Raw genomic sequence first — 17,252 nt, 5'->3', positions numbered from 1 at the left:
GAGAGTTGATTTATTAACAATGGAGAGTGTGGCACGTTTACCTCTCATTTCAAAAACTGTCACCCTCATAGAGAAAGTTAGGTTCTATTCCCGGCTGTTCTGCTCTGCAACCTTGGACCAGATCCCCACTTACCCTCTCTATTCTCATTGGTAAAAATTATACACCTCCTTCTCCTCCTCTTTGGTTACAAAGGCTTTGAAACCTCTGGATGAAAGATTGAACAAAAGCTAGTAAAGATCAGTAAAAGTGCTAAACATGGAATCATTGCTTTTAAATCCAGATTAAGTCTAGCTTCTAAACCAGGATCCAAGCAGGCTAGAAATTCTTTCTGCTGTTGTTATTTTTCAATGTTATCTTATCAAACTAAACAAATAATCGAAATAATTATAAGGCGGACATTGAGCTGAGCCATAATGTTTGGATTAGGATAAAACTTCCCCAACGTTTGGGTGTGTTAGGAGCAGGGGTTAAGTTTGGGCCCATCTCAAGTAAAATAGTGACAAAGAATAACGGTTGTTTTTCTCCAACATGCAATCACATGGACTGAGGTGGAAAGAATGATTATTACATTCTAACAAAGTAACTCAACCAGTCAATTGATCAGATGACTCTTGACTCAGAATGTTTCTTGGCAAACTCTGCATTCTGTCAGCAAAATGATCAAAAGAAAAAAAAAATCAGAATTGTTTTTTGTATTTGTACAAGGAACAATATGACCCAAGCACATTGTTTAAGTTATGTCCCTTTCAGAACATAAATGTTAAGTCTTAAAAACAATACAGTCCTGTGAAGAAATATATTTGGTGAAGACAGGAAAGATCTTGATTCAAGTCAGGATTGTGACAAAACAACAACGATGGTTAGTCCCCAGCTGATGTAAATTGGTAGAACCCTATTGAATCATATGGGGGTACAGTGATTTACACCAGCTGAGGATCTGGTCCCATACATCGGTTTCCTCTTTAGCATTACCCTCGGTATGTCTTCATGGCAGACTTCACTCAAGTTACGTACACTTGAGTTACTGGTCTTGAGTTAGCCTAGCCTGAGTGAGAATGGCCACACTGAAATAATACTTGGGTTGCTGCATCCAGGATGTCACTGTATTCACTGACAGGAGGTACGAAGACTTCTGGGGGCACATCCCATGATTCTTAGCACTGCAGTAAGCTGAGCCGCTCTATGAATTCTCTCCCAACGAATTGTGGACGAACTTTGTGTATGGACAGGATTTGAGTTATGTGTAACACACAAGTTATAACTCTAGTTGCAGCGCTCTGTTGTGACGGGCCTTCCCCGACTCTCAGGTGCACTGGGCGAATGTATTGCAGTTCACCAGCGCGGAAGCTCACCAGCACTGAAGGAGAGGCAGGATCAAGCTCCCACTCCAAATCACACTCCCCTTGCTCAACCCAAGTGCTTGAGTTTGGCTGCCAGGGGCCTTCGGTGTTGGTGGGGGATGGGACAGAGCTTATTCCTTAGTGATACATACTAAACCACATAAGGTGTACTCAGAGTTCATACATTTTAAAATCTCTTAAACTGTAATGACTAAGCCTAAAAGCTGATTTAAAAATCACACTAATTGCACTAAACACCATTCTAAGGCAAGCAATTCATTTACTGTGCTCTCTAATTCTCCCAGTCTGTGTAAAGACCTGACAAATAGCAGCACGCAGTTTCCATCTTCAGTAGTCCTGTCCTTGTCCCACAGAGCATTTACCAATTAAATCATGCACTGTAAACTGCCTGCATACAAAGTCCATGTCGGATTTGACACCTACCTAGGGAGGTTTTATTTGTTTTTGCATTTCCACAGCTAGATCAACATGCAGGAATCGTGGTCACATGTGTGTCCAACTTCAGCGTTAATCTGAAAATGAGGCAAAAGATTCCATTGTTAGCCTGTAGCCTATTTAAAAAGCAATAAAGGAATGTTGGAAGGAGAGTCTTGGTTGTGATGGAATTTCATAGTAGACTCTGGATGAAATTCACTCCTCTGTAGAGCCCAACGCCAGGCCTATGTGTCACTTAACTCCCATTTAAGCTCTATTTTGAGGGAAGTAAACGGTGCCTATGTGAGGTACTGGCCCTCTTGATTGGGCAATATCCTGCTCTATGAACAAAATGGATGATCTGCCTGACTAGTGACCTTCTATTCTAGTACTGGAAGAAGGTAGGCCTGGTGGTTAAGGAACTGGCCTGGCGCTCAGGAAATCCAGGGTCAACTTCTTGTGTGCCCTTGGGTAAGCTAGTTTCATCTTTCTGTTTTGCAGTTCCCCATCTGTAAATTGGAAATAATAACACCTTTCTTCCCCCGGCCCTCCCGCCAGCTCTTGTCTAGTTAGATTATAGGATGCAGTGTAGTTGTGTTGGTCCCAGGATATTAGAGAGACAAAGTGAGTGAGGTAATATCAGGTCTCCTGAAGAAAAGCTCTATGTAAGCTCGAAAGCTTGTCTCTTTCCCCAACAGAAGTAGGTGCAATAAAAGACGTGTCTCTCTATTTAGATTGCAAGCTGTGTGGCACAGGCATTGTCTCTTACTATGTGTGTGCTCCCAGTACAATGAGACCCTGATCTTGCTTGGAGTCTCGAGGCATTATTACAGCAATACAAATAATATAGAAGATGTTACATACAAACTAAAATTTGCCAGCCTTTAATAACCCAGAGCCTCAGCATCCGGTGTGACAGCAATAGATGCGCGAAAGGAGCAAATACTGATCAGCTCCACTTGTGGTTTTTGACAGACTGTTCTGGAAAGAGAAACATAACCTGTCTCTGTCCCTCACTGTGAGGCTCTACTAGCAGAAAATGAACCACAGTGTTAGTTTGCATCCCATGCTCAGTGGGGAAGCATAAATGCATCAAGGCAATTATCCACCTACAGAGCATGTAACAAAGGGGACGGATGGTTATAGGTATTAGAAGAACATGCTTATATTTATTCAAAGTGATTTTAATACTGCGTATTCTTACTAGGAAATCCTACACAAAACAGACCGACTGACAATGAGGAGAATCGCTTATTCTGAGCATGCGATTATTGTTGTTATAGAGCATCAGAAAAGTGCAAGAGAGCTACACAAAACACAGAAGAGAGGCAATCCAAGCACCCAAGTGTTCACAATCTAACTCAGCTAAGGAGGCTTTGCAGAACACTGGTTCAAACACAAGGGGGCATGGAGACCTCATCAGTGATGGGATTATCTCAGGAGGGTAACCATCAGCCAGAGGCGCCACCAGAAATGAAGTCTGATTGGCAATCTCTCTGCAGACTCAATGAGAGAGAGAGCAGATAAGGATAATTAAAAGATGAAAAAATACAGAGGAAGGGCACAATTAGTGGGAGTTTTGTCACTGACTTTAGCCCCATGAGGAATTTAGAGTAGCCTCACCTGCCAGGGCCAGGTGGTAAGGCATCCCCTTACACCACTGCACAGGCTGTCTCGGTCACAGTACAGTGGGGGAGAACAGCTTTGCTACCTCCCTTCCTAAGCAGGTGAGTAGAAAGGCCTTGAATCTGCCCAACCTGAGCCGCTCAGCAGATGCAGAAGGGAAATAATTTACTGTTGGTATTGATCACTCACAGATTACTTCCCTGTCCACCCCGGCCCCTTTCCACCTGAGCCAGAGGAGGGAACCAGGAAGGGAATTATGACTCTCCATCACAATTTACTGCCTGGTGTGCTCACAGGACGGCTCAACTTTTGGGTGTCCTGTGCTCAGAGCAGATACATAGTCATTGCTTATGAAGCCATAGTTTGGCCAACAAAGTATAAGGGGAAAAGCTATCAGGAAAACCAAAATACTCTCTGAGAGTGCAGAGAGATTTAGGAACACTACTATATAACAGGAACAGACCCAACCACACACACGACCCTAAAATAAAGCCCATTCTCTTGCTCAGAACAAACAACTGTATATTTTAAAGCTCCTAAAAATTGCCCTTTTAGCTAGCTATAGTGTCTGGGTCTATATGATTTTAAAAGTCACACCCCCGCCCCCAACCAATGGAGAGTAACTTAGGCCTGTGTTTCATGTGTATGGGGAAGAAGTGGCAATCCAGTCCTAGATTTCAGATCTTACGGGAAAGGACTGTGGAAGTCCTGTCAGACTGGAAACTCATCAATACCCAGACAATTTTAAATGGTTGCCAAGAAGACCAAAAAGGACTTTACAATCAGCTCAACTGGCTGGGCTGTTGTAGTTTGTTCTCCAAGACCTCACAATGAACCCAACAGGAACAATGGGCTGAACTGAGGGGGCGGCTCCAGGCCCCAGCGCGCCAAGCGCGTGCTTGGGGCGGCAAGCCATGGGGGGCGCTCTGCTGGTTGCCGGGAGGGCGGCAGGCAGGCTGCCTTCGGCGGCTTGCCTGCGGAGGGTCCACTGGTCCCGCGGCTTCGGAGGACCTCCCGCAGGCACGCCTGCCTGCCGTGCTTGGGGCGGCAAAATGCCTAGAGCTGCCCCTGGCTGAACTGAAGGAATATAGAATGTTTGGCTATTGTGCGGTCACTTAAAGCTTGATGAAGGTGGACAGATTATCACCAGCTAGAATTCTGTCAGGTGGCAGTAAATAAATAAATAGGGTTCCCAAATTAGCTGGCTGCTCTGGTGCTTCTAGATCCAGGAGGTCAAGAGATTAACCAAGCTTTGTTGGGGGTGTATTTGGGCAGATGGAAGACATTCTCTGAGGAGCTGTCTTCCAACCATGCAAAGGCTCCCGACCTCTGGCCCTGATCCTGCAACTTTTATGGGTGAACATACCCCCTTCATCTGTGTGGAGACCCAGGGACTTCAGTGAGGTGCCATGTGGGCTCAGGGATCTCCCTGCATGGAGCCAGTTTCAGAATTAAGGCCTTACAGAGTATGTGTGATGAACAAGATCTTAAATAATTTCTGTCTGCTTATGTTTGAATTGATATGGGCCAAATCCAGGTGTTTTTACTCAGGCAATCTCCCATTAAAAGGCAACAAAACCAGAATGTTGGGCTCGAGCTTTGCCCCATATTTGTGACAGTAAAAGTGTCAAGCTCCGAGCCAAGAACTGGCATACTCAGTTCCTTCCAAAACCAGGAAAAACATAAAGCAGTCACATATAGTCATAGATTCTAAGGCCAGAAGGGACCCTTGGGGTCATCTAGTCTGACCTACTGAATAACAAAGGCCAGAGAATTTCCCCAAAATAATTCCTAGAGCAGATCTTTTAGAAAAACTCTGCTTTGATTTTAAAATAGTCAGTGATGACCCTAGGCATTCCCAATGACATAGGGAAGGGTAGGAGAGATGTCCTGGAAGCCAAATTTAGGCTGCTAGGGAAGAGACTGAAATCCAGGACCTCTATGGTGGCATTTTCAGAAATGCTCCCAGTTCACACACAGCAGGCCAGGTAGGCAGGCAGAGCTTCAGAGTCTCAATGCGTGGATGAGACGATGGTGTAGAGAGGGAGGGGTTCACGCTCATTAGGAACTGGGAAACTTGGGGGATGGAGAGAGCCACAGAGAGAGAGCTGGGCTCCAAAACCACCCAGTGGACCAGATTGCTGGCGCTAAAAATTAAAAAAAAAAAGAGCAGTTTTTAGGTGAGGTGATGGGGGAAAGCCGACTGCTGCAGAGAAGCGTGTGGATCGACCACAGACTTCTCTTAGGGAGAGAGATGATAGAGAGAATCTCTCCGTTATAGTCAGAGGCAGAATAAATGAATAATAAATATGGGGGATCAGATGATGATGATGAAATAAAACATAAGAATCTGGAAAATCAGAAAAAGAAAAAGGGACAAGTTTTTACAAGTTTTAAAGTGCTTGTACACAAACAAAAATAAGAAATAATAAGATGGGTGAACTAGAGTGCCTTGTGATAGGAGGATATTGATATAATAGGCATCACATCAACTGTGGGAGCAAGAGATGGACAATGATCACTGATACAATCAGGGTACACAATATATATATCGGAAGACAGAACAGGCCGTGAGGGAGGAGAGTGGCACTATATGTTAAAAGAAGTGTAGATTCAAAAAAAAATAAAATCATCCACAGGTTCCATAGAGTCTCTATATGAATCTCTTTCATATAAAAAATAAATCTAACATTAAAAATATATCATCCCTGACCAGGATGACCCATAGTGAGATGAACCATGAATAATGGAAATGCTAAGGCTATAAAAAATTAATTATAATATTAAAATTAGTGGGATTATTATATATCCTTTATTACATTTCATTTCACTTCAGGACAGAATGCAAAGATTTCTCTACTTTTTAAATGAAATTTCTCATGGAGCAGCGGGCAGGAACCCACAAGGAGGGCGAGCGACGGAGATTTAATCCTGAGAGGAAGGAGGGGAGTGGAGAGGTAGGAGGAGCAGGACCGGCTTTAAAATAGTGACCATAATACAATAGCATAATACATCCCTGTGGTGGGAAGAACATCCCAACTGCAACACACTAACATCAAAACCTTTCAACATTGTAAAAAAAAATTTAAAAGTTAGACAAAGTTAAAAAAAATTGACTAAAGTGAAAGTGAAGTAAAGTTGCGACTAAAGTGAAAAAAGGGCGCTTTAAAGAAACGCTACTTAAATGTAAACCCCAAAAAAAAACAAAAAAGAAGAAAAAAAAAAGAAAAAAAAAACAAAAGAGCCAAAAAAAAAGAAAAAAGAAAGAAGAAAAGATTTAAAAAAAAAAGTCAAGAAAAAAAGAAAGGAAGAAAAAAGGAGTGAAAAGCCAAAAAACAACAAACGCAAAGAACAAAGTGCAAGTAAAAAGAAAGAAAAGAAAAAGCAAAGAAAAAAGCCAAAAATAGCCAAAAACTCCAAAGGTAATAACAAAAAAAACAACTGCAAAAGCCAAAGTAAGCCTAGGCAACAAAAAAAATAAAAACAACGAAGCGATTAAAAAAGAAAAAAAGGAGAAAAAGAAAATAAAGTTTGCCTCAGAAAACTGAGAAAACTTTGCCGATGTCTTCTGAGGCTGAGGATGCTTAGGATTTAGTCTGAAAGAGAGCTTGAGCTGAAGGATTGAGGAAGGAGGTCAGATTGGAGTGTGTGTAGAGGAGGTTTAACAAATTAATTATTAAACTCAAGATTAACAAGTCACTCAGTTCTGAGTTGGCAACTCAAATGTAAGAGTTCTGAAAGGTTTGTAAAAGTGAACTATTAACTAGTATTAAAACTATTAAGTTATGTGTGTAATCGGCTTAATGCAATACCTAATGTGAAAAAGTTAGCTAAGAGGCTCCCACAATAAAAAAAGGTAACCTAGCAAAATATTTGACGTACAGATTACAAAAATAATAAGAAAAAAATAAAATTAAAACAAAAAATAGTAAAGAATAAAATTGTCAGACAAAAAGAAAAAATAAACTACAATAGTCAAGATGGTTTCTTGAAGGTAAAAGGGAAAACAAACACAAACATGTGGACAAGGGGATTTAGTAAGTGTAGTGTTAAGATATCAGGGGAGGTCCTTGGACTAGGCTCTGTAGTAAATTAAGAAGGCAGGGGACAGGTCCTCACCAAAGGCTCTTTCCTTTCATGGATTGGAAGGTGGAAAAAGGAAAGGTGGAAAAGGGTGGGAGGGGGAACAAAAAGGTAGGGATGGATGGTAAATTAACAGAATGGAGAGGGGTAACTAGTGGTTAGGAGGGTGGTCCTATTAACAGTTCTTCTAGAATCTTCTAGTAAACAGTGAAAGGAATAAGGGCAGAAAGGAAAAGGAAGAAGATAGTTAAGATACTACAGATAAGAGAGAGACAGAAGAAAGAACTCACAAAACAAAAAGATTAAGAAACAAAATGGCAAGAAAAATAAAGTAAAAAACAAAATAAAAAATGCAAAAAAAAAAATAATACAACAAAAAATAAACTTATAACCAAAATGTAATGCACATTTTAATGGATAAAAAGATAGTAAGTTAAGAATGAAAAATGGATGGAGTGATCATACAAGATGATAAAAGCAAACAGGATTAAAAAGAGAAGGAAAGGAGTCAAAAAAAAGAAAAACTTAAAAGGAAAGGGAAAAAAGAATAAGACGAATATATATATTAATACTGAAGAATACGAATATCTTATACATATGTGGTAAATGTACTATAAAGATATTCTAGTACTAAAAAGAAACTAAAAATACCTCAAAAAAAAAGATTAGAGAGCAGAAGAAGGAGAAGAGAGAGGAAAGAAGAAAGATTAGCAAAAGAAAAGACCCAGAAGACAGAATAGAGGTATATAAGGGAAGAGATATCAGCTTGGAAAAGAGAAAGGAAAAAGGGACATGTGATGTATATAAATCATGGAAAATGAGGAGAAATACTTATGAAAATAAATTTAAAAAAAAACATAATACAAGAAAACTAAAACACAAAATGAAATTAATAGGCAGCAGGTTTAAAACAAATAAAGGAGGAAATCTTCTTACAAGGCACAGTCAACTTGTGGAACTCCTTACCTGAGGAGGTTGTGAATAAGGCTAGGGTAAACGAGGCTAAAGAGAGGGTGGAAAATTCATGGTGGGGCTATATCCATAAATGGTAAGAATGGTGATGGGATGGATGGTTCGTCAGAGGATGGAGATGGGTGGAGAGGAGAGAGATGAGGCAGGAGAGAGATCATTTGATCATTGTGGGCACCCTCATGGACCAGGATGGCTTCTAGGTAGATTATTACAATGGTTAATTACTCTCACTAAAAAATTACACCATATTACCAGTCTGAATTGGTTAATGTCAGCTTTCAGCCATTGGTTCATGTTCTACTTTTCTCTGCTAGATTGAAGAGTCCATTAACTATTTGTTCCCCATGGAGGTACTTATAGACTGTAATCAAGTCACCCCTTAACTTTCTCTTTGTTAAGTTAAATAGATTCAGTTCCTTGAGTCTATCACTATAAGGTATATTTTCTAATCATTTAATCATTCTTGTGACTTTTCTTTGAACCCTCTTCAATTTATTAACATCTTTTTGAATTGTAGGCACCAGAAATGAACTCAGTATTCCAGCAGAGGTCACACCGGTGCCAAACACCCAGGTAAAATAACCTTTCCACTCCTACCTCGACATTCCCCTGTTTACACATCCCAGTGTCACATTAGCTCTTTTGGCCACAGCAGGACACCAGGAGCTCATGTTCGGCTGATTGTCCACTGTGACCCTCAAATCTTTTTCAGAGTCACAGCTTCCCAGGATAGAGTCAACCATCCTGTAAGCATGACCTACATTCTTTGTTCCCAGATGTACACATTTACATTTAGCCATATTAAAATGCATATTGTTTGCTTGTGACCAGTTTATTAAGCGATCCAGATAATTCGGAATCAGTGACCTGTCCTCTTCATTATTTACCACACCCCCCAATTTTTTGGTCATGTGCAAACTTTATCAGTGATGATTTTATGTTTTCTTCCACGTCATTGATAAAGATGGCTTATTTGTAGAGCTACCGGCTATTTGCCAGGAAAGTAAGAAGCATTAAGTGTAGCCGTTGAGTCACCAGGTGATCACTGCTGGGTGCTGTCTGGACACCAGCCATAAGTGCCACTTAGAGGATAACATCACCCCTTGTTATTACCAGATATTGCTGGAGCAGTTCCTCCACCCAAACCCGCCCAAGTCTTGCTCTTGTCCTGAAATCAGACATTCAGTGGGTATCCCGAAAAGCAGGCTAGACTCTGCCCAGCTAAACAAATCCACAATGCAGGGAGAGGACACTAGGAGTGTTCTTTTTCTTGGGCTCCTGTACGGAGGCTAAGCATAGCCCCCATCATCCCCACTGGGCCATGCTAATGCTGTAGTACAGCTCTCCGGTGGGCATGGGGTGAGGGGGAGTGTGGGCCGCACAGGGGGCAGTGCGTGGTGCATCCAGTCAAAGGATTAAGGGGGCTTCTCCTCCTGGGTACACCCTGCTTGGTGCTCCAGGAGGAGTGCGGCTTTTGTCCTAAGGGTGGAGGTTGTACCCTGGAAAGGACTTTGGAGGTGCCATTCAGGGGTGCTAGTTCTGCAGGAGCTCTTGTTGCACTCTCAGGAAGAGATGGAGTATATCTGGGAAGGAGAGGATGCAGGGCCAGAGAACCCACTGGCACCTGCACCCAATGGTCAAGGCCCTTCCAGAGCAGAGATGGAATCTGCAAGGAAGCTATGGAAGCTTAGGGACTCCATGACCTTAGGGGGCAGGGAAGATTCCCTCCTCCATGGCCTCATCAGGGATCCCTAGCGAATACAAAAACTGGCTATTTGGGCTCTGTGGTGATTTGCAGGATTTGACCCTAAATGCAGAGTCGCTGCAGCTACAGGAGGAGTCACATGACAGATGACAACCAAATAAACATCCGCTGAACATCACTGAAGAGAGCAGAGAAAGAGATGGCACTTTACCTTCAAGCCACAGTACACTGGAGGTGCATTCATAATACAGCACGTGGAGGCGAAATCGGCTCTCCGCTCCACCAGCTCTGTAAGGGAGGCTGGGGTTGCATCAGGCATTGTCTTGCTGAAGCTTTCTTTCAGTCTGCAATGCGGTGGCAACAGGTCAGATTTTAAAGGACACTTTAGTGACAGAATAAGCACTAAAAATGACAGTGATATGTTGAATTTGTGTACAAATACATCCATGGCAAAACGCTCACTGATTCTAAGGAGCACAGGACAGCACTCAGTGGGCCTGATTCACTGCACCCACCAGCAACCTCAGCTACTAGCAGCCCTGCCTTAAAACTAAGGCGGGCAGAAGAAGTCATTGCCTTGTCCCCTTTCAAGAGAAGTCACCTCTGAGCCACAGATAATTTACACATCCCTTAATTTCGAGCACTTTTGTCTGGACACAGGTCACATGGGCTATTTCTATGCTGTTATTTGAGGAGCATAATTCTCAGTGAGGTTTCTGGTCCAAATATATCCGCTTTCTGTGAATATCCTCTATTATTCACTTCACATTCCTACATTTCCCAAAACACTCGTGCCTGTGAACTTGGTCACTAGAACATCTGTAGAAAGTGAACTTAAAAGAGGAAAAGACACAGCTGAAATGAAGTTGTTTAAAAAGGCGTAGGAATATTCAGGACATATTGTAGGCAAGGCCCTATTAGTCAAGAATGGAGGAGAAGCTTTAGGAGCAAATGGTGGAAGTAGCAGAGTAGTAGAGGATCAGGAATGTGTAGAATTTAATTCTTACTTCTGTTTGAATTCAAGGAACGTCAGGTCATTATATTCTCCACATAGCTCATCGGCCTTTGCTAGGAATTTGATTATCTCCCCTCTCAGCTGTGGCCTCTGCAGTGGAGAAAGAAAGGAATATTTCTATCAAGTAATCCCCTTGTCTGTCACAATGCATTGTACTGATCCGCTAGCTGTGGCTGGCGCCAGAGGTGAAAGTAAGCTGGTACGGTCTGGTATGGTGTACCAGCAAGAGCCAGTACGCCGTGCCGGACTGGACCGGCTTCTGCGGCGGTGATTTAAAGGGCCCAGGGCTCCAGCCGCTGCGGGGAGCCCCGGGCCCTTTAAAGCACCACCGGAGCTCCAGCAGCCAGGCTCGGCTGGGGGTTTAAAGGGCCTGGTGCTCCGTCCGCTGCGGGAAGCCCTGGGCCCTTTAAATCCCTGCCGAAGCTCTGGCAGCTGGGCTTGGGCAGGGATTTCAAGGGCCCGGTGCTCCGGCCTCTAAATCTCGAAAGGCCCCGCCTCTTCCAGTTGAGGCCCCGCCTCCTCTGGCTGAGGCCATGCCTCTGCTCAGGACTCTGGCATACAGGTACTTAAGTTACTTTCACCCCTGGCTGGCGCATACAAGCTCTGTGTAAGTTTGGGAAAGATTTTAGGGGAAGGAGAAATTTAAGAGCAAGGCAGAGGGCATCTGAATGTGAGAGAGAGAAATATGACACTTTTTACCTTGCTAGAGACACAATCTATTAAATCCGCAGTGGTACAGCATCTATTGAGAAGATTATGGGTAGCATCATACACCTTACTTAGGAACACCTCTGGGATGTTGGTTCGCCTTCGCGCCATCTCAAATGTGTATCTGCAATAGGAGGAGAAAAACACAGTACCTTCTAGTTTGTGTGTTCATCATAGGATGAAACCAGATCCCTCATTCCAGCATTGCTGACAAACTTTAGATGATGCTATCTTGCAACTACAAAAATACCAATTTCTCCAGTGTGTATTACAGACTGGGCTGGTAGTGCCACCTATTATTAACATTTCCTGATACTTCCTATTGTCATTATTTTTCTTATTATTATTGTAAGCTCTTTGGGAGAAGGGACTGTGGTCAAAATCCTCAAAGATACCCAGGTGCCTAACTCTCATTGGGTTAGGTGCCTAAATACCTTTGAAGATCTAAGTTTTTGTGTGTCAGTACAGCAGCAAGCACAATGGGACCCTGATCCTGTGGGGAGCTGCAGGGTGATATTCCTGAAGAGAGGCAGGATGGTCTTGCGGTTAAGGCACAGGACTGGGACTCAGGAGATCTGGGTTATATTCCTGGCTCTGACACTGACTCCGTGTGTCCTTGGGTTAGTCACTTAATCTCTCTGTGCCTCTGTTCACATCATAATACTTCCTTCTCCCCACCTCACTCTGTCTGTCTTGTCTATTTAGATTGTTAGCTCTTTGGGGCAAGGACTGTCTCTTATTAGGGTTATGCAGCACGAAGCGTGATGGGGCCCTGTCGCAATGAGGACCTCTTGATGCTGCTGAAATACAAATGATATAGAATCATGGACTGTAAGTTCAGAAGGGACCATTATGATCATCTAGTCTGATCCCCTGCACAATGCAGGCCACAGAATCTCACCCACCCACTCCTGTATCAAACCTGTGTCTGAGCCATTGAAGTCCTCAAATCACGCTTTAAAGACTTCAAGGTGCAGAGAATCTTCCAGCCAGTGGCCCGATCATCATAAACCAAAGGCAATTAACCCAGTGCTTTCGAGAAGTGTTGGGAATGAAACTAGGACTCCGCTTTGTCAGCGATAACCACTGTTCTGTCTGGGCTAGCGGAAGGAGGGCAATGAGCCTACATACTGATCCATCTGATGGCTCCCAGCGTCAGTGCACAGCTGTTCATCTGTGGGCCTTTGGATTTCCGGCAGTTGAGGGGATTTAGCAGGTTGCAGTGAATACATGCACAGGTAGTTTTCCAGGAGATTTTTTCCTTTGCAACAATCAGAAATTTTTTCATCCTTGGATGATAGTTTAGTGCAGATTTTTGTGGTGAGTTCTGATAGCTATAAAAAAAGACAGCAACGAGTTTAAGAGCTGAAGTATAGTGATACCTGGCATTTTTACAATGGTTTACCTGTTCTAAACAGTGTGCAGACACTGACTACTGAATTCCCACTATGCCTTTAGGAGGCATGCAGGTAAATACTATTATCCCCATTTACAGATGGGGAAACAAGCAAGAAGGTGAAATGATTTGCTGAAGGCCAAACAGTGAGTCAGTGGCAGAGCTATGATTACTACTCAGGACCTCCTGACTCCCAGTCCTGTGGTCATTCCTCCAGTGCCTTATCTATTATGAATAAGTCTGTTGTGTTTGGAACAACAGCATTTCCAGTTACTGCCCTGGGCTTTGGATCCAGGTCCTGGAGTTCAGAGTGAGGAAAAAAAATGAGTTCATAAGACCTTAAGTGAATTGCACAAGCTGGAGAGAAATTTACCTCTGAGCTTCAAACAACTCCAGATCCCAAACAGTCTCAAAATGACAATGTGTCAAACAATAAAAACACATGGTAGAAGGATGACCATATCAGAACCAATTCCTGACGGTTGAGATGCTGAAAAGGCATGACTCTGGCTTTTGCAGCCTCTGAAAACTGGCTTAACTTTTCCGACCTGCCACAAACCTCACAAAGTCCAGCTAGTGAACTTTGGTATTGGACTTCGAATGCAGGATTGGGTGCAATGCTCAGGGTTATATGTCAGTTTTCAAATGCTTAGAGTCCATATCATCTTAATAGTAATCAGTCAAAGCCAACTTTGTTTGCACACATGGATGTTACTGTCACAAGGCACCATTGTAAAAGCTGAGTAGATTTTAGAAGAGGATTAGACATTGAAGTCAAGATACTCAAAAGTAACTAGTGAGTTCTGGTGCCTCCATGTTTAGGTGCCCAACATGGGATACCATCAAGGTGATTTTTTTAGAAAGCATTGAGCACTCACTCTCTGAAATTGAGACACTGGTAAGTGTCAAGTTGGGCACCAAAATTGAGATACCCCAGATCACTAGTCACTGTTGAAAATGTGAGGTACTCCCGTCTCTTCATGTCTCATTATATAATGCCTGCATCTGTAACTTTCACTCCATGCATCTGAAGAAGTGAGGTTTTTTAACCCACGAAAGCTTATGCCCAAATAAAGATGTTAGTCTTTAAGGTGCCACCGGACTCCTTGTTAATCTGAATAAGAATATCATCCATAATTTGACTATTTAGGATAAAACTGTAGAACTGATATTAATCCCCAAACTTTAGGACATAAAGACTAAAGACTGAGGTTAGGAAGACATTTCCCCCACAGATACATTACTGCCTAGGAGGGAAACTAAGGGGTCAGTTAATATAGAAACCGAATAAAAGAATTTTCAATGGATGTATTTACTCAAACGCCACAGCAGTGTGATGGGCACCTATCAAATAGAGAAATCCATCCGCTAACTACTTCTTCCATGAGGAAGAGTAAATAAAGAAATAGGGAAAACAATTAGCAGCACAAGTGATTATTATACTAATAAATTAGCTGGTGATTTGAAAACTCAGTTACAAATACAGAAATAAATACATGAAATGGGAAATCGAATGGAATCACTCATGCTACTCTCTAGAGATCCCATTTCAAAGAGGTCTTTATAAGTAATACAGTCATCTGAAACTAGGGCTGGTCTACACTACCGCGGTAAATCAATCTAACTTACGTAACTTCAGATACGTGAATAATGTAACTGAAGTCAATGTAGTTAGATCCACTTACTGCAGTGGCTACACTGTGCTGTGTTGACAGGGGAGCGTCTCCTGTTGACTTCCCATATGCTTCTCGGGGAGGTGGAGTACACAAATTGATGGGAGAATGCTCTCCCATCGATTTAGCGGTGTCTTCACCAGACCTGCTAAATCGATACTCGCTGCATCGATTGCAGTGGTGCTAATCTACCAGTAAGTGTAGACATGCCCTAAGAGAAAAGAAACCCAGAGGGAATAAGCAGCAGAAACAAAACAAGCCCCTTTGAAGAATGAAATGATAGCACTTACAAAGCTTATGCACTTCAGGGCAGATTATTAAAGGTGTTTAGGTTCCTAACTCCCATTGGGCAGCCAAATACTTTCAAACTCTGGCCTTCTCCTAAGAATTTTCTAAGGAAAGTGGTCGTGGAAATTCAACCACGAGACATTTTAAACAAAACGGCACCAAAGCACGACCAAGTGTACAATGTGGTATAATCCTGCACCAGCAAGGAGGCTGGACCAAGTCAGTGTTTCTCAGTCTACAGCGTGTGACCTTTATTTCATGGACTGAGGGGAAAAAAGCCAAATCCTGAAGTTTATAGGATCCAGGGAGCACATCTTGCTCTCTCTTCCCTCTTGTGCTGCTCCTGCCACCTTATCCCTCTTCCACCTCCCAACCCAGTCACCCCACAGCTCTCTGCCTTCCCCTCCTCCCACTCGCCTAGAGAACCTAATTCTGGGGTAGGGGACCTAAAAAAATGGTAATAATTGGAGATATACCAATCTCCTAGAACTGGAAGGGACCTCAAAAGGTCATTGAATCCAGTTCCCTGCCTTCACTAGCAGGACCAATTTTTTGACCCAGATCCCTAAGTGGCCTCCTCAAGGATTGAGCTCACAACCAATGCTCAAACCACTGAGCTATCCCTCCTCCCTGGTGTTTCTAGAGGCTTCAGAGCCAACCTCCCAAAGCAGCACTCACTGAAGTGAGTATTTAGCAGGCAGAGGTGGGAGAAGAGAAGGGAAACAGCCTCAGCAGGAGCCCACCATCCCCTAGGCTCCCAAACCCCCACCCAGCATCAGGCCCCTGCCAGCTCCACTGAGCATCCCCACCATTCCTATGCCCAAGTCCCCAGCACCTGACAGTATGCCCAACCTATTGCTCAAAGCATTCCAATGCCTCCCATTGTTTCTCCTTTTGATCCAAATCTCACAAGCTTTTGTGGCATGACATTTGAGGCCATTTTTTGGCTTGTGGGGTCAACAAACTGAAGAACCACTGTGCTAGGTGACCTAAGAGGTCTGTTCTGTCTAGAATTCTGGGATTCCTACCTCCTTCTGCATGCAGTCTTCAGCCATGGCACTACAGCATTTGGAAAAGACCTCAGCAGAGTCTTCAGCTAGTGGGGAAATGTCCTCAAAGGAGGCAGAGGGTATCTTCTGAGCAAACATTGTTAAGATGCTAGACAGTCACAAAATACAAAACGGAGTTAGGTATTTTAGCTATTCCAACGTCTGCCTACCGTTCTTAAGTCCTGTCCATTGATATTTGTAGGATAAGTGCCATGAATTTAGAACATGAGTCACTAAAAAGAGATTTGCTTGTTTCATCCTATGGATGCAGAAGGTCTGAAAAAACAAATACTGTATATTCTTTATTGAATGTTGAATCAGGAGCAGAGAAGGTCAACAAAGTCTTTTATTGCCAATACTTTAGCTCTCAACCTACTAGGATGACCCGCATATGCCTTATGGCTTTTTAAAACATGGACTAAAAATAGAAGAGCTACGTGATAGTGTTTCCCTACCTAGGTGACCATCTAGGGTGACCAGATGTCCCATTTTTATAGGGACACTCCCGATATTCAGGGCTTTGTCTTATATAGACTCCTAATACTCCCCACCCCCGTCCCGATTTTTCACACTGGCTATCTGGTCACCCTACCATCACCTGCTAGAGAAAGGGAAGAACCTCAATTAGAAACACAACCCACACCAGTGGGGTGACTGACTGATTGCCTCCTGGGCTGAGTTAGGTGGTGATCCATCAGACACTTGGGCCTTAAAAGCAGGCTGCCAGGATCCCGGGTGAAGGAAGGCGGGACTAGTGTCAGGAACTCAGTAGGCAGGAACAACCACTGGGCTTCAGAGTAAGTATCAGGGTCAATAGTCAAGCAGCGAGTCAGGCCAAAGGACAGAGCTAGAGACAGATTGGGGATCAGGCTGAGGCCAATACCAGGTATCGGGGCCATGTGAGTATTCCAGGGTTTGAACCGGGGTCAAGATTCAAGATCAATACTGAGAGTTCAGGAAC

The 17,252-nt window shown here is 43.2% G+C and overlaps 1 protein-coding gene and 1 long non-coding RNA gene across 4 annotated transcripts in view; one reads left to right on the top strand and one right to left on the bottom strand.

Annotated features, from left to right (window-relative positions):
* Positions 1-17,252, top strand: part of LOC120406258 — a 72,090-nt gene that overhangs the window by 41,802 nt on the left and 13,036 nt on the right. The window lies entirely within an intron of this gene.
* The window catches only part of GC (GC vitamin D binding protein), a 46,514-nt gene continuing 31,067 nt past the window's right edge, over positions 1,806-17,252 (bottom strand). For both annotated transcript variants that reach the window (XM_039540792.1, XM_039540793.1), the window contains 6 exons: positions 16,271-16,400; positions 13,017-13,219; positions 11,877-12,009; positions 11,170-11,267; positions 10,374-10,506; positions 1,806-1,874 (listed from right to left, as the gene is read on the bottom strand). In XM_039540792.1, the coding sequence (XP_039396726.1) occupies positions 1,821-1,874; positions 10,374-10,506; positions 11,170-11,267; positions 11,877-12,009; positions 13,017-13,219; positions 16,271-16,400 (751 nt within the window). In that variant the 3' untranslated portion in view covers positions 1,806-1,820. The remainder of the gene's footprint in view (positions 1,875-10,373; positions 10,507-11,169; positions 11,268-11,876; positions 12,010-13,016; positions 13,220-16,270; positions 16,401-17,252) is intronic.

Source organism: Mauremys reevesii, linkage group 5 (genome assembly GCF_016161935.1).
Source record: "Mauremys reevesii isolate NIE-2019 linkage group 5, ASM1616193v1, whole genome shotgun sequence".
Taxonomy (NCBI): Eukaryota; Metazoa; Chordata; order Testudines; family Geoemydidae; genus Mauremys; species Mauremys reevesii.
This window is presented reverse-complemented; position numbering and strand designations above follow the sequence as displayed.